Here is a 24,035-nt window from a genome sequence, read left to right as displayed (position 1 = left end):
GCTCAGGTCATGATCTCAGGGTCCTGGGATCGAGCCCCACATCGGGCTCTCTGCTCAGTGGGGAGCCTGCTTCCCTCTCTGTCTACTTGTGATCTCTCTCTGTCAAATAAATAAATAAAATCTTAAAAAAAAATACTATAGCATTGTCAGGGTGAGTGTTAGTCTTCTTGAAATTGTCAAAGCAACAAAACGTAGCTCTTTGGCAGAGCCACATGGTGTAGGAGAGACTGGTTGTGTATGGAGAATACTCACCACTTTGTCCAGATCTATTGCTGGGATGACTAAGCAAAAAAAACAAAAAACAAAAAAACCCCCACAAAAACGAAAAGAGCTCTGTGTTCCCCACCATTTCCTTTGATTGACATTTTTCTTCTTTTCTCCCACAGCATCTCATCTACTCTGTGAAATTCTTTGTATCCTATGCCATCCCAGATGTATCCAAAAGCACAAAGAGCAAGATCAAGAGAGAAAAATACTTAACCCAAAAGCTTCTTCGGGAGAATCACCTCAAAGATATGACAAAAAATATGGGGGTCATAGCTGAGAGGATGGGGGCAGTGGTAGAGAACAATTTACGACCAAAATTAGAATAAGAGCTTTATGTTCTGAGAAGCACTTTACAGAATTTAACTCTGTCAAAATATATTATGAATCACTAATGAGAATGTTTAAGTTAAAACACTTTGGCAAATAGGTGTCTTCGCTATTGCCATTTTCATAAAAATTATTTTTCAGTTTCAGCCTGCCATGCAGGACCTGGGAAATGCAAAATTTAGATCAAGAAGTGCATAAAACTAATCACCTGGAAAACCAGAAATGTTACCCTTTTTTGATAAATTGGAATTTCTGTAACACAGAAAGTATCTCGCAGTGTGCTTAAAAACCACCTCTTCCAAAGCTGAATGGATTTTTGTCCTTCCGTTTGATTATTTTCATTCCTTTCTGTTCTCAAGCACATGCTCCCCTTTTAGGCGGTGTTTCATTTCTTCACTTGGCCAGATCGGTCCCAGAGTTCTTTTCCTTACAGTACTTTCGTTAAAGACTAGACGTACTAGCTTTTGTGTGATTAAAAATAGCTAACTCAGAATTCAGTTTGAATGCTGTATTCAGCGGCAAATAGACCCAAGAATTCACAATATTTAGGTGTATCAGCACATCCCTACAGAAAATGAAACCGCACTTAATAAGAGGAAATAGTTTCCGTCTTCATTCTGGCCTATCTTTCCATCTCAAAGAAATATCTTAATGGATTGGAATAAAGATAGCAGGGTCCTGAAGTGTATTTGGACTAATCCACAGTGACACCTTTTATCTTCCAGGAGCACTCCTGGAATCCTCTGTGCCTAATCAGTGTTGACTGCTTTGCAAATCTCAAGGGAGTAAGATGACAAAAGTGGGGAAAGGTATAGATTCAAATAGAATTGGAACTCCTATTGATCAGGATAATTAATTTACCTCTTCTAAAGATAGGTGGCTTCTTGAAAAAAAAAAATGAAATCGAGGGATTAAAATTACATTTTTATCAACGTAAGGGTCTGGAAAGATAAGCCCTTCCCTTTCCCAGCAGTTGCCCTATAGCCATCAGATCAGCTCACTGGCACCCCTGGGAATGGCTCACTGACCAGCCCGCCAGACAGGATGGTCTGTACAGCTTGAGAGAACAGCAGGTGCCCTCACTGTGAGTCCCCGTGGGGAGTGCCTTTCCAGCCGGGGTCCTATCCAAGTGATCAACATACCAAAGCATCTGCCATGGTCAAGGTGCTTCCCTACATCCTCCATTCCCTCAGTCCCAGCCCAGAACTTGTTTGTAACTTGCGTGCACCGGGGTGGGGGTTGTCGGGGGTGGGTAGTAGTCGGGGGAGAGGAGAGAGACAGAGGCAGACCCAGATCACTCCCGATCCAGAAAAGAGACTCTGGTCTGGCTGTGAGCCTCCCTAAAGCCATAGTCTGGTCGCAACCCCTGCCGTCGGTGGGAGGTAACTCTCTGCTAACGCCTGTGCTGCGCACATCTTGCCTTCAGTTTGTCCGCTCAGCAGCCTTTACTGTGCTTGACCGCCTTTCAGGTGCAAAGCCCTCCCAGGCCCGCACTGCTCTCGCTTGACCGGTACCAGGGCAGAGCTGGATGGGGAAGAGGGTGTCTGGTACTGAGTTCTTGCGAGGTGGGCCGCCAACCACTGCGGTGCTGCTAAACGCCCAGGGGCAAAGCCACTGAGAATCCAAGCGGCAGAGGGAAAGGAAAGCCATTCCCTGAGCGGCTTCAGAGGCTTATGGTAAGAGCAGCTTGACTCAAGGTCACCGTTCTAAATGCATGCCATGAAGGTTTGAAAAACAAAAATAGTATGTATGGAGGATCCATTGGAGCAGGGCTCTGGACTTCTGAATTGGCCCAGTGGATCAGGAACAACATTTCACTAACCTTCTTGGTCACATGAACAATGGGAACAGAGCGTTCCCAGCAAGCCACGGGAGCTCTGACCACACAGGGAGTAAGAAAGGCCTTTCTTCGCAGCCGCTCCTTCCTCACAGCCCAGAGCGGGTGCTTCTGGTCCCTCCCCTGCTCACCTGGGACACCACTCCTGGCAGTGGGGCCGCTTCCTCTGCTCTTACCTCTGCTCTTCTCCGAAGCCGAAGACTATCTCCTCGTGTTGGATTGGGCGAGTACTCACCATTTAGCGGAGCACAGAAAAGGAAATGTTCTTGCCTTATCTCCTTGTATATACGATAAAACTTTAAAAGAGTTGTGCATTTACGTCTTCATAAGTCATCAATCATTCATAGGTTAAAATGTGCTTTTGTGGACAGGAAGGGGGGAAAGCTCTATATTTTTAAAGGCAGAAAATCGGATGTATGACACTGCCAATATTCCCCAAACAGCGACGTGCGGGGAGCCAGGGTCACCTGGGACAGCAACAGTGTTAATGTAACGCCAGCGCAGACTTGTCCGCCGCGAAGAAAAATGTGGGGCTGTGTCTGCAGGCAGGCACGGGCTGGATCTGTACATGTGAGCAGAAGCAGCACCCCAGGAAAAATGGTGGGTGTGACCGTGCCCCCATGAAAGGAAAATCTGGCCCCCTACCTGCCCGGTGTTAACCACTAGAGAACTTTGAGTTTTGTATCCTTTTGTAATGCCTGTGAATTTTAACAGATTGAAGCATTAGACCAGAATACTCAGGGGATCTTTCCTTAAATATCCCTCAGATATTTCGGATGTGTCAATAGATAGGGAACGCTATCATTTTTGTTTGAAAACTCAACAAGGCCATCTTGTAAACTGTCACCAAACGCCTTCCCTTTTAATTACCCATGCGTGCATTTTGATTTTCAGAAAACATCAGTTCACAACGGGGGACAGAGCGCGCTCTGTTATTGAAACACCACTTCTACCATTTTCTCATTGTGCAGAAGAGGTTTGAAAAGTTAAAATGGATGAGCAGCTTAACTAAAGTAGAATGGAAATATTCATGATGCTTTCATACACTGTGGCATAAGATGTAAAGTTTGTAATGTTTTGTGAATTTCTGTGCATTTTAATATTCTTTTATAATTATGAGCATTTTAATAAATGCATTTTTCAAAACAACACTGGTCTCTATATATGTCTTCATGTTTTTAAGGAGAGTATACATTAATATATAAAAATGTAATATATATACACACATATATATCCACTATTTATCAGTTATGTTATCACCCAGATAACAAATGTGTGCTTTTATGTAGATGATATCTAAAATTATATTTTTCACCACCTACACTTACTTTGAAACATGATTTTTCTGGGAAAAACTGGGTGTGGGGTTTCAGCCAGGGCTGCTAAAAACCAGTTGCTGGGATTGAGCAAGCCCTGCCAAGGGCACCAAGCCCGGAGAGCAGGTGGGAGCTGAGAACCAGCTCCCCTCCGGCCCCGCCACACTGTGGTGCGCCAGAGCCAGGCTGTATCCGGGAGGAGGAAGAGGCACTTTTCTACAACTACATAAAGTTGGCTTCTGCACGCTAAACATGATTGCAGGGGGCAGTGCCACCGGAGAGGGCAAGTCTCTAATAATCCCAGAAAGGCTCTGTTTGAACCTGCTGCAGCACTGGGTACAGAAAGGGGAAATTATGGAGAAGAAAAGAAGGGAAAATGTCATCATAAAAATCAACCTTTTTATCCTGGACAACATATCCAGATTTTAACTTTTTCTGTTTTATTGGAGGGAAGTATTTGTTTTCTGGTTTTTGTTTTGGTTTCATTTGGTTTTGATTTTTGCCAACTTAAATCTCATTAGGCTTCCAAGAAAACTCTAAGTCAAATATAACCCATAACCGGACCAACAACAAGAAGCCTTTTCTTACCCTTACGTGATATCCCTGGGACCAGTACTAATGTTATTTTTACTCTCAAGCCTTTTAAGTCCAGCAAAGGACTGACCAGAATTTCATTTCTTTTTTTTTTTTTTTGGTTTATAAATTTTTTTTTTTAAGATTTTATTTATTTAACACAGCAAAAGAGAGAGAGCGCACAAGCAGCAGGAACAGCAGGGAGAGGGAGAAGCAGGCTTCCCACTGAGCAGGGAGCCCGATGTGGGACTCAATACCAGGACCCTGGGATCATGACCTGAGCCTTTCCTTAAGCTAAGTACCATCTCCCATTTGCAGGGAATGATGAGATCATAAATACAGTTGACCCTACAATAACACCTGTTTGAATGTCACAGGTCCACTTATATGCAGATTTCTTTTTTTTAAGATTTTATTAGAGCACACACAGCAGGGGGAGGAGCAGAGGGAGGACAACAGTCCACGCTGAGCAGAGAGCCTGATGCAGGGCTCCACCTGAGGACCCTGAGATCATGACCAGACCTGAAATCAAGAGACCGTCACTAAACCAACTGAGCCACCCATGTGCCTCTCCACAGATTTTTTTTTTAAGATTTTATTTATTTATTCGACAGAGAAAGATCACAAGTAGGAGAGAGTCAGGCAGAGGGGGAGGGTGAAGCAGGCTCCCCGCTGAGCAGAGAACCTGATTCTGGGCTCGATCCCATGACCCTGAGATCATGACCTGGGCCAAAGGCAGAGGCGTAACCCACTGAGCCACCCAGGCACCCCTAGATTTTTTTTTATAATAAAATTTTAATAAATACATACAGTACTATAAATGTATTTTCACTTCCTTAGGATTTTAACATTTTCTTTTCTCTAGCTTACTTTTTTGTAAGAATAGAGTATAAAATATACAAAAGTATATGTTGATTGGACTTCATCTTCTGGTCTAAGATAGCAATGAAGGAAGACCCTGAGCTCCCCTTTTCCACAGACACACCAAACTAATACCTATTTATAGAGCAATTCCTCCTGAAGAACTGAGGACTGACCAAACCACTTCTGCACAATGAAAGACCACAGAGGGAATAGCAAGAGACACAGACAAGGTAACAAAGGGAACCCCCACCCCCATTGCAAACTGCAGTGAGAGGAGCGATAATTCAGAGGGATCATGAGCAAATTCATCTGCCCTTAAATACAGGAAAAAGGCCACTGTTTACAAAGTCAACAAGAATATATAGGAACCAGTCCTAGAACCCTGTTAAATGGGAGACAAGATCCTGGAACTCACTCCAGGTCAGAAGGGCTGGTGAGCCCCATACTTTGCATTTACCCTTTACCTTGATAGCACAGACAAAAGCAGGGTCAGGGTGTCAAAGCCAGCCTTAGCAAGGCCTGGACACCTAGCCCACACCAGCCTCAAATGCCCCCGGGAACAGGAAAAAAAAAAAAAAAAAGACCAAAAAACAAACAAAACAAACACAAACAAACCCATGGCTTAAAGCAACTAGAATATTAAGGATCCTGCCCTAGAATTCTGCCAAATGGCAGAGGAGCTGCTGAAACTCTCTCTAGGTTGGAGGGGCTGGATTACCTTCCTTCTCCTCCACCTGGCAACGTGGACAGGAGCAGGGTCTGGGTACACTAGCAAGCCTACCACCCAGTGAGCCCCAAGCCCACACTAGCCCCATCTGTCCCACCAAAGTGGTCCCCTGCTTGAAACACACCAGGACACCTCTGCTCAGCACTCACTGTAGCTCCAGCCATCTCACCAAAGTGATACAGGTGCAAGAACACTCCCAGTTCATACCACTTTGGCTCTAGATGACTTGCCAGAACATCCCAGCTCTCACTTTGGCTCCAGTTTACCAGAGCTCCCTTTGTGTGGAGAGACCTGGGGATTCCCCTCCACAACCATGCTTTAACTACAATGCCAAAGAGCCCCTGCACCCCAGAACAGCCCAGCCTACACCCACCCTGGCTCTAGCTGCCCAGCTATGGCACCCTCTACAGGCAGCATCCCAGAACCACCCTGGCTTATACCAACTTCAGCTTCACCTATTCTGCTGGGGCGAAATCTGTGCAGAGAGCCCCAGGACACCCCAGCCCATACCTAATTCATCTTCAGCTGTCTTGCCAGGGTGCCCTTTTCACAGAGAGTCCTTGGACCCTCCAGTTTGCACCCACTTCAGCTCTCTGGCCCAGGGTGCACTGTGCTGAGAGCTCTAGGATTGCCTTGGCTCATGCCCATCTCAAGCCATTCCACCAGGGTGGTCCCCATCCCCAGGCCATAACAGTCACAGCCTCAGCCAGCCAACCCACCAAAGTCACCAGGCATACAATCTACACAGGGACAATCATGTACAAGATCATTCCTTTTAGTTTAGGAGAAATAGCTATTCGTTCTAATTTATAGAAATAAACACAGAAAGTCACAGAAAATGGGGAAATAGGAAACATGCTCCAAATGAAAGAACAAGACAAAAAGCTAAATAAAATGGAGATAAGCAACGTGTCTGATAAAGAGTTCAAAATAATGGTCATGAAGATGCTCATTGGACTAGTGAGAAGAGTGGATGAACTCAGTGAGGACTTCAACAAAGAGAAAATATAAATATTGAAGAATACAATAACTGAAACTAAAAAAAAAAATACACAGAGAATCAACAGTAGATTAGTGGATGTAGAAGAACAGATTAACAATCTGGAGGTTAGGATAGTGAAAAGAGTCCAAGCCTAACAGCATGAAGAAAAAGAATTATTTTAAGAAAAAGTTTTAAAAATGGGCTAAGGTATCTCTTGGACAACATGAAGTGAACAAACATTTGCACGATAGGGGTCTCAGAAGGAAAAGAGAGAGAGAAAGAGGGAGAAAATTTATTTGAAGAAATAACAGCTGAAAACATCCTTAAACTGGGGAAGAAAACAGACATCTTCATTTAGGAAATACAGCAAACTCCAAACAAGATGAACCCAAGGAAGTCCACACTACAATCTATAAAAATTAAAATCTCAAGGATTAAAAAACAGAGATAGAATTTTTAAAAATGGCAAGAGAGAAGGAGGAGAAACCTCATAAAGCTATGTACAGAAGAAACCTCATAAAGCTATCAGTTAATTTTTCAACAGAAACTTTGCAGGCTGAGTGGGGGTGGCATGATATATTCAAAGTGCTGAAAGGAAAAAAATTACTACCAAGAATACTCTACCTGGCAAGGTTATCATTAAAAAAGAATGAAAAGGGGGCACCTGGGTGGCTCAGTGGGTTAAGCCTCTGCCTTCAGCTCAGGTCATGATCTCAGGGTCCTGGGATTGAGCCCCGCATCGGGCTCTCTGCTCAGTGGTGAGCCTGCTTCTCCCTCTCTCTGCCTGCCTCTCTGCCTACTTGTGATCTCTCTCTCTCTCTGTCAAATAAATGAATAAAATCTTTAAAAAAAAAAAAAAGAATGAAAGGAGGGGTCAAGATGGCGGAGAAGTAGAAGACCCTATTTCAACTGGTCCTGAATTGATCTAGATATCTACCAGAGCACTCTGAACAAACATGAAATCAGACTGAGATGGAAGATTACACACTTCTGAATCTCTACAGGAGCAGAGGATCATCAGTGGAGATAGTGCACCTTGCTTGGATTGCGGTTGATATTTTCAACTATACATCCCCTCAACCATCTCTCACCAGAATGACTGGGAGGAGGAACCTCCAACAGAAGAAAAATTCACAGACTGTGACCTCTGCCACAGAACTATTGGATATGGACATAAGGAAGATGCTGGAAATAGATTTCAGGGTAACAGTTATCCAGTTATCCAGACTATTGAAGAAAACCATTAGTGGCAACATAGAACCCCTAAAGGCAGAAGTGAGAGCTGATCTGGCGAAACTTCAAAATGCTATCAATGAGATCAAATCTAATCTAAATACTCTAACAGCTAGGGTAAATGAGGCAGAAGATAGATTTAGTGATCTAGAAGACAAATGGATAGGAAAGAAGGATCAGGAGGTCTGGAATAAACAGCTTAGAAACCATGAAAACAGAATTAGAGAAATAAATGACTCCATGAAATGTTCCAACGTCAGAATTATTGGGATCCTTCAGGGGGTGGAGAGAAAGAGAGGACTAGAAGATATAGTTGAGCAAATTGTAGATGAGAATTTCCCTAATCTGGGGAATGGAACAAGTATTTGTGTCCTAGAGGCAGAGGACATCCCCCAAGATCAACAAGAATAGAAAGACCTCCAGACATGAGATTGTGAAATTCATGAATCATAAATTCAGAGAAATTGTCTTAAGGACAGCTAGGGGGAAGACATCCCTTACATACAGAAGGAGGAATATCAGAATAATGTCAGACCTATCCACAGAAACCTGGCAAGTCAGAAAGGCCTGGCAAGACATATTCAGGGCACTAAATGAGAAGAATATGCAGCCAAGAATACTCCATCTGGCAAGGCTGACATTCAGAATGGATGGAGAGATAAAGAGCTTCCAAGACCAGCAAAGACTAAAAGATTATGTGACCACCAAGCCAGCACTACAAGAAATATAAAGGGGGATTCTATAAAAGAAGAAAGACCCCAAGAGTGATATAGAACAGAAATTTACAGAGACAATCTATAGAAACAATGTCCTCACAGGCAACATGATGACAATAAAACATATCTTTCAATAATCACTCTCAATGTCAGTGGCTTAAATGCTCCCATAAAACAGCACTGAGTTGCAGATAGGATGAAAAGACAGGACCCATCCACATTCTGTCTACAAGAGACACATTATGAACCTAAAGATACATCCAGACTGAAAGTGAAGAGATGGAGAACCATCTTTCATGCCAACAGGCCTCAAAAGAAAGCTGGGGTAGCAATTCTTATACCAGACAAATTTGATTTTAAGCTAAAGACTGTAGTCAGAGATACAGAAGGACACTACATCATTCTTAAAAGTTTTATCCACCAAGAAGATCTAATGATTATAAATATTTATGTCCCTAACATGGGAGCAGCCAACTACATAAGCCAACTGTTAATCAAAATAGGAGACATATTGGTAAGAATACATTAATTGTAGGGGATCTTAACATACCACTCTCAGCAACAGATCATCTAAGCAGAAAATCAACTAAGAAACAAGAGCTTTGAATGACACATTGGACCAGATGGACCTCATAGATATATACAAAACATGCACTCAAGAAGAATCCTCATTCTTCTTGAGTGCACATGGAAATTTCTCCAGAATAGACCACCTATTGGGTCACAGATGAGGTCTCAACCAGTACCAAAAGACTGAAATTATTCCCAGCATATTCTCAGACAACAATGCTTTGAAACTGGAACTCAATCGCAAGAAAAAGTTTGGGAGAAGTTCAAACACTTGGAAGTTAAAGACCATCCCGCTCAAGAATGTTTGGATCAACCAGGAAATTAAAGAACTTAATTCATGGAAACCAATGAGAACGAAGACACATCAGTCTAAAACCTTGGGATATGGCAAAGGCAGTCCTAAGGGGGAAATATATAGCCATCCAAGCCTCAACAAAAAAACAAAAACAAAAGAACAACAACAACAAAAAAAAAACCAGGAAAATTCTGAATATACAAATTCTCTTTACACTTTAAAAAACTGGAGAATCAACAACAAATTAAGCCTACCCCCCACACAGGAAGGGAAATAATTAAGATTAGAGCAGAGATCAATGAATTAGAAACCAGAGATATGATAGAACACATCAATGAAACTAGAAGCTCATTCTTTGAAAGAATTAATATAATTGGTCAACCACTGGCCAGACTAATCTAAAAGAAAAGAGAAAGGACCCAAATTAGTAAAATAATGAATGGAAGGGAAGAGAACACGACTAACACCAAGGAAATAGAAACAATCATCAGAAATTACTGTCAACAATTATATGCCAATAAGTTAAGCAACCTAGAAGAAATGGATATTTTCCTGGAAACCTATAAATTTCCAAGACTGAAACAGGAAGAAATTGACAACCTGAGTAGGATAATAACCAGTAGTGAGATTGAAGCAGTGATCAAAAACCTACCAAAAAAACAAGAGTGCAGGACCTGATGGATTCCCTGGGGAATTCTACCAAACATTCAAAGAAGAAATAATACCTATTCTCTTGAAGCTGTTTCCAAAAAAATAGAAACAGTAGTAAAATCTCCAGACTTCCTTCCTTCCTTCCTTTTTTTAAGATTTTTATTTATTTGACAGACAGAGATCACAAGTAGGCAGAGAGGCAGGCAGAGAGAGAGGAGGAAGCAGGCTCCCTGCTGAGCAGAGAGCCTGATGCAGTGTTTGATCCCAGAACCCTGGGATCATGACCCGAGCCAAAGGCAGAGGGCTTTAACCCACTGAGCCACCCAGGCACCCCTCCAGACTCTTTCTATGAAGCCAGCATTACCTTGATCCCTAAACCAGGCAAAACCCCATCAAAAAGGAGACTTTCAGACCAACATCCCTGATGAATATGGATGCCAAGATTCTCAACAAGATCCTAGCTAATAGAATCCAACAGTACATTAAAAAGATTATCCACCATGACCAGGTGGGATTTATTTCTGGGATGTAAGGGTGGTTCACAAGTCAATCAATGTGATAGAACAAATCAATAAGAAGAGAAGAACCTCATGGTTCTCTCAATTGATGCAGAAAAATCACTTGACAAATTATAGCATTCTTTCCTGTTTAAAACTCTTCAGAGTATAGGGATAAAGGGAACATTCCTCAACTTCATAAAATCCATCTATGAAAAACCCACAAAGAATATAATTCTCAATGGGGAAAAGCTGAGAGCCTTCTCACTGAGATCAGGAACATGACAGGGATGCCCACACTCCCACTATTGTTCAACATAGTACTAGAAGTCCTAGAAACAGCAATTGGACAACAAAAAGAAATAAAAGGTATTCAAACAGGCAAAGAAAAAGTCAAACTCTCTCTCTTCACATATGACATGATACTGTATGTGGAAAACCCAAAAGTCTCCACCCGTAAATTACTAGAACTCATACAGCAATTCAGTAATGTGGCAGGATACAAAATCAGTGCACAGAAATCAGTTGCTTTCTTATAGACTAACAACGAAAATATAGAAAGGGAAATTAGGGAATCAGTTCCATTTAAAATAGCACCAAAAAACAATAAGATACTTTGGAATAAACCTAACCAAAGAGGTAAAGGATCTATACTTGAGGAACTACAAAACACTCATGAAAGAAATTGAAGAAGACACAAAAGATGGAAAAATATTCCATGCTCATGGATTGGAATAATAAAACATTGTTAAAATGTCTATGCTCCCCAGAGCAATCTATACTTTCAATACCATCCTGATCAAAATACCATCAGCATTTTTCAAAGTGCTGGAACAAACATTCCTAAAATTTGTATGGAACCAGAAAAAAACCCGAATCACCAAGGAAATGTTGAAAAAGAAAAACAAAGCTTGGGGCATCACGTTGCCTGAGTTCAAGCTTTATTACAAAGCTGTGATCACCAAGACAGCATGGTATTGGCACAAAAACAGACACATAGACCAATGGAACAGAGTAAAGAGCCCAGATAACACAAATCTATGGTCAAATAACTTTTGACAAAGCAGGAAAAAATATCCAGTGGAAAAAAGACAATCTCTTCAATAAACGGTGCTGGGAAAATTGGACAGCTAGATACAGAAGAATGAAACTGGGCCATTCTCTTACACCATACACAAAGATAAACTCAAAGTGGATGAAGGACTTCAGTGTGAGACAGGAATCCATCAAAATCCTAGAGAAGAACATAAGCAAGTAGCCTCTTTTACATCAGCCACAGCAACTTCTTTCAAGACACGTCTTCAAAGGAAAGAGAAACAAAAGTGAAAACGAACTTTTGGAACTTTATCAAGATAAAAAACTGCTACACAGGAAAAGAAACAGTCAATAAAACAAAGAGGAAACCCACAGAATGGGAGAAGATAGTCACAATGACACTATAGACAGAGGGCTGATATCCAAGATCTATAAAGAACTTCTCAAACTCAACACCCAAAAAAAGAGATAATCAAGTCAAAAAATGAGCAGAAGACAAGAAAGACATTTCTTCACTGAAGACATACAAATTGCTGGCAGACATATGAAAAAATGTTCACCATCATTAGCTATCAGGGAAATTCAAATCAAAACCACATTGAGATACTACCTTACACCAGTTAAAATGGCAAAGATTAATAAGAGAAGAAACAACAAATGTTGGAGAAGATGAGGAGAAAGGGGAACCCTCTTACACTGTTGGTGGGAATGCAAGTTTGTACAGACACTTTGGAAAACAGTGTGGAGATTCCTCAAAAAATTCAAAATAGAGCTACCCTATGACCCTGCAATTGCACTACTGGGTATTTACCCAAAGATACAGATGTAGTGAAAAGAAGGGCCATAGCAACAAGTCCACAATAGCCATATTGTGGAAAGAGCCAAGATGCCGTTCAATAGACAAATTGATGAAGAAGATGTGGTCCATATATACAAAGGAATATTACTCAGCCATCAGAAAGGATGAATACCCAACTTTTGCATCAGCTTGGATGGGACTGGAGGAGATTATGCTGAGTGAAATAAGGCAAGCAAAGAAAGTCAATTATATTATTTCACTTACTTGTGGAACATAAGGAATAACATGGAGGACATTAGGAGAAGGAAAGGAAAAGTGAAGGGGGCATGGGAATCGGAGGCGGAGATGAACCACAAGAGACTATGGACTCTGAGAAACAAACTGAGGGTTTTAGAGGGAGGGAGGTGGGGAGATGGGTGAGCCTGGTGGTGGGTATTAAGGAGGGCACACATTGCATGGAGCACTGGGTATTATACATAAACAATGAATCTTGGAATACTACATCCAAAACCAATGAGGTATTGTATGGTGACTAACATAACACAATAAAAAAAAAAAAAAAAGAATGAAAGGAGAGATAAAGTATTTCTAAGAAAAAAACAAATAAATTTTAAAAAAACCCTAAAAATAGTTAAAGGAGTTCTTTACCACTAAACCAGCCTTATGAGAAATGTTTAAGGGACTTCTTTAAGTAGAAAAGAAAAGCCATAATTATAAGTAAAAAAGTTATGAAAGAAAAAATCTCGTAAGTAAAGCAAACACACAGTAAAGATAGTAGAGCTAACACTTATAAAGCTAGTATAAAGGTTAAAGACAAAAGTCATACAATTATACCTTTGAAAAATAGGTAAGGGGACTAACAAAATAAGAATTGTAAAATATGACAACATATACATGAAAATGGAGAGAAAAGTAAAAATGAAATTCTTTTAGAATGCATTTTAAATTCAGTGACACCATCAACTTACTAGAGATTGCTATATACTTAGGATATTATATATGAACTTCACAATAACTAAAAACAAAAAACCTATAATAGATACAAAATAGTAAAAGAGAAAAAAGGTGACCATAACACTAAATTAAGTCATCAATCAGAAGGGAAAGAGGAATAAGAATGGAACAGAGAACTAGAAAAACAACCAGAAAACAATTAACAAAATTGCAGTAAGTACAAGCCTATAAATAATGTTTTAAATGTAAATGGTCTGAATGCTCTATCCAAAGACAGGGGGTGACAAAATGGATCAAACAACAACAACAACAACACAAACACTAATCTCATGCTGCCTACAAGAGACTAACTTCAGACCTAAAGACACATATAGACTGAAAGTGAAGGGATGGAAAATGATATTCCACGCAAACTGTAGAAGAAAAAAGACAAGATAATAATACTTATATCAGACAAAATAGACTTTAAAACATAAATTGTAACAAGAGACAAAGAAGGGCATTACATGATGACAAAGGGATCAATCCAACCAAAACATGTAACAATTTTAAATATCTATGCACCGAACATATGAGCACCTCAATACATGAAGCAATATTGACAGATACAAAGAGAGAAATTGACAGAAATACAGTAGTAGTGGGAGACTTTAATATTCCTTGTACATCAATGGCTAGATCACGCAGGCAAAAAAATCAGTAAGAAAAGAGTGTCTTTGAATCACATATTTAGACTAGATGGACTTAACACTTATATACAGAACATTCCACCCAAAACAACAGAATAAACATTATTTTCAAGTACACATAGAACATTCTCCAGGACAGATCACATGTTAGGCCACAAGGTAAGTTTCAATAAATTTAAGAAGACTGAAATCATATCAAGCATCTTTTCCTACCATTAAAAAGAGAGAGAGAGAGAGAGAAAGAAAGAAGAAAAAACACAACAACATCAAACCACATCAAGGTTAAACAACATGCTACTAAATGTCCAACTGGTCATTAAGGAAATCAAAGAGAAAATAAAAACATACATGGAGACAAATGAAAATGGGTCTAAAGTCTTTGGGACACAGCAAAAGCTGTTCCAAAAGGGAAGGTTGTAGTGACATATGCCTACTTCAAACAAAACAAAACAAATAAACAGAAAACATACATACACACAAAAACAAGAAAATTTTCAAATAATCTAACTTTACAACTAAAGGAACTAGAAAAAAAGTAAAAACAAAGTTCAAAGTTAGTAGAAGAAAGGAAATAATGATGATCAGAGTAGAAGTAAATGAACTAAGATAGAAAGAAAAAAGAGAGGGAAGGAGGGATAGGGAGGGAGGGAGAAGGAGAGAGAGGAAGGAAAGAAGGGAGAGAGAGAGAGACAAAGAAAAAGAAATGAAAAGATCAATGAAACCTTTTCAATTGAAAATATCAACAAAACCTGGAGCAGTTTCTTTGAACAGATAAATAAAATTTATGAAGCTTTAACCATACTCAGCAGCAAAAAAAAGGACAGAGGACCCAAATAAAATCAGAAATGAAAGAGAAATAACAACTGATACCACTAAATACAAAGGATTCTAAGAAGCTACTACAAGAAATCATACGCCAACAAACTGGACAACCTAGAAGAAATGGATACATTCCTGGAAACCTTCCATCTCCCAAAAGGGAATCAAGAAGAAATACATAATCTAAACAGCTTACTCGTAACAAAATTGAATCAGTATAAAATTTCTAAAAAACAAAAGCCCAGGACCAGATGAATTCAGAATTGCATTCTTCCAAACTTTTCAGGAGGAGTTAATATTTATTCTTCTCAAACTATTGCAAAAAATAGAAACAGAAGGAAAATTTCTAAATACAAAGCCATCATTACCCTGATATCAAAACCAGAAAATGACACTACAAAAAAAGAAAACTAAAAACCAATATCCCTGATGAACATAGATGTAAAAATCCCCAACAAATATTAGCAAACTGAACTCAGCAATACATTAAAAGTACCATTTATCATAATGAAGTGTCATTCGTTCTGGAGATGGAAGAATGGTCAATATTCACAAATTAATCAACGTGATATACCACATCAACAAAATGAAGGATAAAAATCATATAACCATCTCATTAGATACAGAAAAAGCATTTCACAAAGTTCAACATCCATTCATGATAAAAACTCAACAAAGTGGGTTTAGAGGAAACATGTGTCAACTTAGTTAAGGCTATCTATGAAAAACCCACAGCTAACATCATATTCAATGCTGAAAAACATAGAGCTTTTGCTCTAGATTAAGAACAAAACAAGGGGGGCGCCTGGGTGGCTCAGTGGGTTAAGCCGCTGCCTTCGGCTCAGGTCATGATCCCAGGTCCTGGGTTCGAGCCCCACATCGGGCTTTCTGCTCAGAAGGGAGCCTGCTTCCTCCTCTCTCTCTGCCTGCCTCTCTGCCTACTTGTGATTTCTCTCTGTCAAATAAATAAATAAAATCTTAAAAAAAAAAAAAAGAACAAAACAAGGATGTGCACTCTCACAGCTTTTATTCAAAATAGTACTGGAAGTCCTTATCACAGCAACCAGACAAGAAAATAAATAAAAGGCATCCAACTTGGTAAGGAAGAAGTAGAACTGTCACAATTTGCAGGTGGCATATATCCATAGAAAGCCCTCAAGAATCCACCAAAAAACAATTAGCAGTAAACCAGTGAATTCAGTAAAGTTACAGGATACAAAATTAATATACAGAAATCTGTTGCATTTCTATACACTAATGATAAAGTAACAGAAAGACAAATTAAGAAAACAGTCCCATTTACAATTGCACCAAAAAGAATAAAATATCCCAGAATAAACTTAAGCAAGGAGGTGAAAGGCCTATACTCCAAAAACTATAAAACATTGATGAAAGATAAAACAAACAATCCTGAAATTATGAAACCACAGAAAAGCTGAAATAGCCAAAGCAATCTTGAAAAAGAAAACAAAACTAGAGGTATCACAATTCCAGACTTTAAATTATATTACAAAGTTGCAGCAATCAAAATGGTGTGGTATTGACATAAAAACAGGTACACAGGTCAATGGAACAGAATAGAAAACCCAGAAATAAACCATAATTATATGGTCAACTAATCTTCACCAAAGGAGGAACAAATATACAACAGGAAAAAGTCTCTTCAACAAATGGTTTTGGGAAAACTGGATAGCTACATGCAAAAGAATGAAACTGGACCACTTTGTTTCATCACATACAAAAATATGCTCAAAATAGATTAAAGAACTAAATATGATACCTGAAACTATAAAAGTCCTTGAAGAGAGCATAGACAGTAATTTCACTGGCATTGGCCATAGCAACTTTTTTCTAAATAAGTCTCCTGAGGCAAAGGAAATAAAATTAAAAATAAACTGTTGGGTTTATATCAAAATAAAATGTTCTTGCACCATGAAGGAAACAAACAATGACACTAAAAGGCAACCTACAGAATGGTAGAAGATATTTGTAAATGACACATCTGATAAAGAGTTAGTATCCAAAGCATATAAAGAACTTCTAAAACTCAACACCCCAAAAAATAAATAACCCAATTCAAAAATGGGCAGAAGACATGAATAGACATTTTTCCAAAGAAGACATATAGATGGCCAACAGACACATGAAGAGATGCTCAACATCACTCATCATTAGGGAAATACAAATCAAACTATAATGAGGTATCTCACACCTGTCAAAATGATTAAAATCAACAAGATAAGAAACAACATGTGTTGACAAGAAGGTGGAGGAAAAGAAGACCAAATGTGAGACCTCATGTACTGTTGATGGGAATACAAACTGGTGCAGCCATTGTGGAAAACAGTCTGGAGTTTCCTTAACAAGTTAAAAAAAGAACTACACTACGATCCAGGAATTGCACTACTGGGTATTTACCCCAAAAGTACAAAAGCAGTGATTCAAAGCAATACATGCCTAGGTTTATTGCATTATATACAGTAGCCAAAATATAAAAAGTAATCCAAGTGTTCATCAACAGATGAATAGATAAAGAAGATGTGGTATATATAATCATGAAATACTATTCAGCCATAAAAAGGAATGAAATCTTGTTACTTGCAACAACACTGATGGAGCTAAAGAGTATAATGCTAAGAAATAAGTCAGAGAAAAACAGATACCATGTTTTAACTCATATGTGGACTTTAAGAAACAAAACAATGAGCAAAGGAAAAAGATAAAGAACAAAAGAAAAAGAAAAGGAAAAAAAAACAAGAAACAGACTCTTACCTATAGAAAACAAACTGATGTCTATCAAAAGGGAGGTAGGTAGATGGGTGCTTGAAATAGGTGATGGAGATTAAGAGGACACTTATGATGAGCACTGAGTAATGTACAGAATTCTTAAATCACTGTATTGTACACCTGAAACTAACATAACACTAAATGCTAACTATACTAGAATTACAATAAAAAACTTCATGAAAAATTGATGGAAGAAATTGAAGATGTCACAAACAGACAGATATTCCATGTTACAGATTGGAAGAATTAATATCATTAAAATGTCCACATTAATGAAAGCAATTAGATTTAACAGAATTCCTATCAAAACACCAATATCATTTTTCAGAGAACTACAGTAAATAATACTAAAATATGTACAGAACCACAAAGACTGAATAGGTATGGCAATCTTGAGAAAGAAGGACAAAATCTGAAGGTATTACAATCCCAGATTTCAAGACATACTACCAAGTTATAGTAATAAAAACATTATGGTATTGGCACAAAAATAGACACATAGATGAATGGTACACTATAGAGAGCTCAGAAATAAACCTATGATTATATGGTTAATTAATCTACAATAAAGAAGGCAAGAATGTGGAATGGAGAAAAGAGTGTCTTCAACAAATGGTTTGGGAAAACTGGATAGCTACATGCAAAAGAATGAAACTAGACCCTTTCTTACTTCATATACAAAAATAAATTAAAAATGAATTAAAAACCTAACTATGAGACAGACACAGAGCCATAAAACTCCTAAAAGAAAACATACACCTTAATCTTGGACATAAAGTTCAGCAACATTTTTCTAGATATGTCTCCTAAGGCAAAGGAAACAAAAGAAAAGCTAAACTAGACTTCACCAAAATAAAAAGCTCTTGCATAGCTAAGGAAACCACCAACAAAATCACATGGGAACCTACTAAGTCAGAGAAGATATCTGCAGATAATGTATCTGATAAGACACTAATATCCCAAGTATATAAAGAATGTATACAACTGAACACCAAAAACCAAATAATCCAACTAAGAAATGGGCAGAGGATCTGAACAGATGTTTTTCGAAAGAAAATATGCAGATGGCCAACAGACACTTGAAAAGATGCTCATCATCAGGGAAATTCAAATCAACACCACAATAAGATAGCACCCATGGGAGTGGTTAGAATAAAAAGACAAGAAATAGGGGCACCTGGGTGACTCAGTCAGTTGAGCATCTACCTCTTGGGTTCAGCTCAGGTCATGATCTCACAGGTTGTGAGACTGAGCCCCACATGGTACTCCATGCTCAGCAGGGAGTCTGCTTGAAGATTCTCTCCCTCTGCCCATCCCCCATTCATGCACGTGTGCTCTCTTTCTCTCTAAAATAACTAAATCTTAAAAAAAAAAAAAAAAAACAGGAAATAAGATTGAAGATGTAGACAAAGGGAACACTTGGTAGGAAAGTAAATTGGCATAACCATTGTAGAAAACAGTATGGAGGTGTCTCAAAAATGAAAAATAGAAATCCCATATGATCCAATAATTCTACTGCTAGGCATTTACCCAAAGAAAGAAAAACACTAATTCAAAAAGCTATACATACCCCTATGTTTATTATTGCAACATCACTTATAATAATCATTTATAATAGAAGCAACCTTAGTGCCCATCAATAGATGAATGGATTAAAAAGATGTGGTATATCCACAATGGAATATTAGTCATAAAAAGGAATGAAATCATGCATTTTCAGCAACATGGATGGACCTAGAGGGTATTATGCTAAGTGAAATAAGTCAGAGAAAGATAAATACCATATGATTTCATGTATATGTGGAATAAAAAATAAAGCAAAACAAACAAAAAAGCAGAAACAGACCCACAGAAATAAGAGAACTGCTGGTTGCCAGAAGGAGGGGGTGGGGGATGGGTAAATTGGGTAAGGGAAGCAGGAGAGACAAACTTCCAGTTACAGAATGACTAAGTTACAGGGAAAAAGGTAGAGCATAGGCAATATAGTCAATGATATTGTAGCAGTACTGTATGCGGAGAGGTGGTAACTACACTTGTGGTGAGCATAGCATAACATACAGACTTCTCAAATCACTATGGAGTGCACCTGAAACTAACAGAACATTGTGTGCCAACTATACTTCATTAAAAAAAAAATGTGTTAGCTGTTTGTATGCTTTTGGTAAGCTTTCTAGTCAAAAGGGTAGTAGTAGTAAATTTTTTGGTGAGTCAAAAGTTCTATATGGATTTTCAACTGTGCAGGGGCTGGGCACCCCTACTCCTTCACGGTTCAAGGATCACTTGTAATTGGTGGGGGTCAGATAAATACCATGCATGGTGCCAGGTGCTTATTCACATATTATCTCACTTGTCAATATTTTATTTTATTGCAGGTGAATTTTAAGTAGCTTTTAAAAATGATTCTAAAGGAAGCATATGATTATAGAAGAAATACAACATGTTGAAGTTTCTGAGGCTGTACATGGAGGCTGTGTGAGAAAGACCTAAGTCCTGCTCTCACCCAGCCCAGCCCAGCCCAGCCCACTCCAAAGGGCCAGGAAGTGTGAGCTGAGGTCATCGGGGTCATCTTTTCACCCAAAAGAGACTTCAGAGATTTGCTTTGGTCTTAATAATTATTTTTAGTGTATTGAAGTTATAGATCAGAAAAGCTACTTCTAAGTTCAATCCAAATTCTATTCTTTTCATAAACTTAGCAAATTTTATCACTTTTAAGGGAATTTTGAATGTCTGTCTCTTCTTGCAAACTAAATGAAATGCTTTAAAATATCTGAAAGAGCAATTATAAATTTAGCTTATTCCATTTCCTCTTTAAGTACTCCAGTTTTCTGACCAGCTGTGGTCAAGAGGCCACAAGCGGGGGAGTTGCAAATTCTACCCTTCCATGTTCTTCTCTTCCGAAGATAACTTTCACAAAGACACTTAGGCCATGTCCTCTCTTGTTACCCTTTGTTACTGAGAGACTGAATATGGAGTGGAAAATTGCCAGACCATAGATAGAAATAGAACCCTGACCCACAACCTGTAGCAACCAGTCCAGGAGACCAACCTCTTAACTGCACTAGTCAGACCAGAAGGCCAGCCAGACTTGTAGGAAGACAGGCCGTTTCTCTCTAGTGACAGTCCAGGAAGCCAAACAATAACCCCTAAAACAGTCAGCCCCACAGGGCAGGGGCTTGATTAATAACTGACAGCTTCTCTAATTTTTACCCCTCCATCCAACTTAGGATCAATCACAGAAAGCCAAACATGCACCCTAACCAATCACAGAGGATGACCCCTTCTACGTAGTTCACCTCCAGCTTCCCCATGTCAATAGCCTCCAACTAGGTCACACCCGGACTCTTCCCATTTTTCCACTAGAAAGCTTTCTCACTCCTATTTCTACCATTGAGTCTCAGCCAAAATGCACTGGACAGTGGCTGATTCCTTTACTTTAGCAAGCTCTGAATAAATAGTTTTGCTTGCTTTCATTTGGTTGATCTTTATTTTCACTGAGTTATTTAACCTCTGTACCCTCTAGCTTCCTGATCCATTAAATGGGGCTATTTGTTCCTACTGGGTAGTGTCACTTTGGAGTTCCTAATGTCTCAGACTAAATTCAGTGTGCTAGGAAATGTAAGAAACCACAGATGAACCCAAGGCATCTACTTTGAGGTGTGGGTTTCAATGATTAGGGGAGAAAAGGTCATATCAAAACAAACATAGATATATTTTGGAACTGAATGTAAAATGTAAAGGAATTCAGAATATAAAATAACAAAATTCAAAGGAATTGCCTGCTTATGTTGAACTGCTTCATCTAGACCCCCCAGATTATGCCTTTCCTTTTCTCTCTTCATTGGAACTTGGGTGGAAAAGTCTGAGAAATGTTGACACAAAAGCACTTTGTCAGCCTTGAGATTCTAGAACAGTGATTCTCAAAGTGTGGTCTAGGTTCCCTTGGGAGAGTTTGAAACCTTTTCAGGAGGTCTGCAAAGGCAAAACTACTTTCATAATAATGTGAAGACATTATCTGCATTCTCACTCTCATTTTCTCGGTGTGGAATGGGGTTTCCAGAAGCTACACAACATTCCATATGGCCCCAGGTTGAACACAGAAGCAGTTATGAACATCCGGCTGTTTTCTATTAAGTCAGACATTAAAAATATAAAACAATGTACTCTTCTCACTTTATTTTGAAAAATATAGTTATTTTTCATTAAAACATGCAGTGGGTTTATTGTTATTTTGAAATTAAGGAAATTTTTAAATTTCTCTTTTTTTTCTAATACTCTAAATATTACTAGATAGGACTCACTCAAACAAAAGTTTTTCAGGGTTCTCAATACTGTTTGAAGAGTATGAAGGGGTTTGGTGGGCAAAAAGTATAAGAATCACTGCTTTGTAACAGTAAAATTTGAACCAGAGCAAACCATGGCATTTACATTTAACGTGGACAATATGTCTCCAAGTGTGAGGGGGTGGGCAGAAAGACCAATGCAAACTTTCCACTCTCAATGCATGTGAAATTCATCTTCTGGTCGATGTTAATGACCTTCACTGAAGCTCAGGACCCAACACAAGGCCTGCATTGGTGCTTCTCCTCACACAAAGCCCTCATCCCTGAGTGATGCCTGCTAGTTCTTTATCTTTATTTCCCAGCTGTCTGCCCCAGGCTACACAGTTTGATGAGGACTTCTGTAGCCTCTTTCGTGTATCCTGCTATATCAAGCATAGATCTGTGTATATACGTTGGATTCCAGGCTGTCTTACTTAGAAATTCTGGAGTCTCAAGGGAGGAAATATGACCATTAATATTAGTGAACTAACACGCAGAAAATGGTCAGAACTACAAATCTTGATGCTGTTTAGAGCCCCACTCTAAAAACAAGGTGTACAATGGACCTGCACACCATATGCAGGAAGCAATCTCATGAAAGATATTTCCTTCAGATAAAAAGGACAGTGTATTTATTCATTACCGTGTCTGTGGCAGGCCTGGCAGAGAGTAGATGTTCAACAAACAGTTGTTGACTGAATGAATAAATAAGTGAATGAATGTATTAACCTTCCCTGAGATCAGATTCTTCTGGCCAAGAGACTCAGAAGGCATACCCAGGAAAATAAAATAGGGTGAAAATAGAAATGACAGTTGACTGTGCAAGTTACTAAATCAAGATGGGTAGAGCTAGAGATGTTGGCTTCATACAATGGCTGAATGGGTGGAAGTCCTGAGGTCCTGAGTGTAAACTGAGAGAAAATATTTTTACTATAGATGCTGTTACTTCCCCAGCCACTTGCCAGCTCTCTGCTGGCCACCAACCACCAGCCTACCACTGAAATGAGGCATAGTCCATTACAGAACTATGGCTGCCTTCTGAGGTGAGGTGACACCAAAGATTTTTTTACTGGACATACAGAAGCCAATGTAAAAGGCCAGAGAAGTGGATCTGGGAAGCTATCAATCTCCATATACAAATGCTGCATTGGGCAAACTCCTGAACTCATCTGCCATGTGGTTCTCATGACTGATTCTCACTTGGTCCCTCCAACTGGAGACAGATTCAACCAGAAGGCAGCCTGAGCAAGGCTATCATGATATTAGCACCTTGTTATTCCCTATCCATAGGAAAATGGTAAAGGAGAGTTTTCTGGGCATGTGAAAATTTGAATTTGGGCTTTTAAACAAACTCTCAAAGGCAAATGCTGACTCTCATTTCTGTTCAGGCTAATTGGAAACAGTAAGTACCAGGGTATGCAATACATGATTTTGCTGCAATATTTGACTTTGGTTTGTCCATGACATTGGACTTTTGAAAGGACCAACTTTTGACTTTGCTGACTCATTTTATTATGTCTTTATTTTATATTCAATATATCATTTTTATTGTGATTTTCTTTGGGATTAGTCTTTATTTTTCTCTAATTTCTTTTTAAAATTTTATTTATTTATTTGACAGACAGAGATCACAAGTAGGCAGAGAGAGAGGTGGGGGCGGCGGGGGGGAAGCAGGATCCCTGCTGAGCAGAGAGCCCAATGTGGGGCTCGATCCCAGGACCCTGAGATCATGACCTAAGCCGAAGGCAGAAGTTTAACCCACTGAGCCACCCAGGCAC

General features: G+C 39.1%; 1 protein-coding gene and 1 long non-coding RNA gene across 6 annotated transcripts in view; one reads left to right on the top strand and one right to left on the bottom strand.

Annotated features, from left to right (window-relative positions):
- ANO6 (anoctamin 6) overlaps window positions 1–3,580 on the top strand; it is a 188,510-nt gene extending 184,930 nt beyond the window's left edge. For all 4 annotated transcript variants that reach the window (XM_047739729.1, XM_047739731.1, XM_047739732.1 and 1 more), the window contains one exon: window positions 387–3,580. In XM_047739729.1, coding sequence (XP_047595685.1) covers window positions 387–593 — 207 coding nt within the window. In that variant the 3' untranslated portion in view covers window positions 594–3,580. The remainder of the gene's footprint in view (window positions 1–386) is intronic.
- The window catches only part of LOC125106122 (uncharacterized), a 55,553-nt gene that overhangs the window by 7,978 nt on the left and 23,540 nt on the right, over window positions 1–24,035 (bottom strand). The window lies entirely within an intron of this gene.

Source organism: Lutra lutra, chromosome 8 (assembly GCF_902655055.1).
Source record: "Lutra lutra chromosome 8, mLutLut1.2, whole genome shotgun sequence".
NCBI classification, from domain to species: Eukaryota; Metazoa; Chordata; class Mammalia; order Carnivora; family Mustelidae; genus Lutra; species Lutra lutra.
The sequence above is the reverse complement of the archived record's forward strand: the minus strand, read 5'-3'. Positions and strand labels throughout refer to the sequence as shown.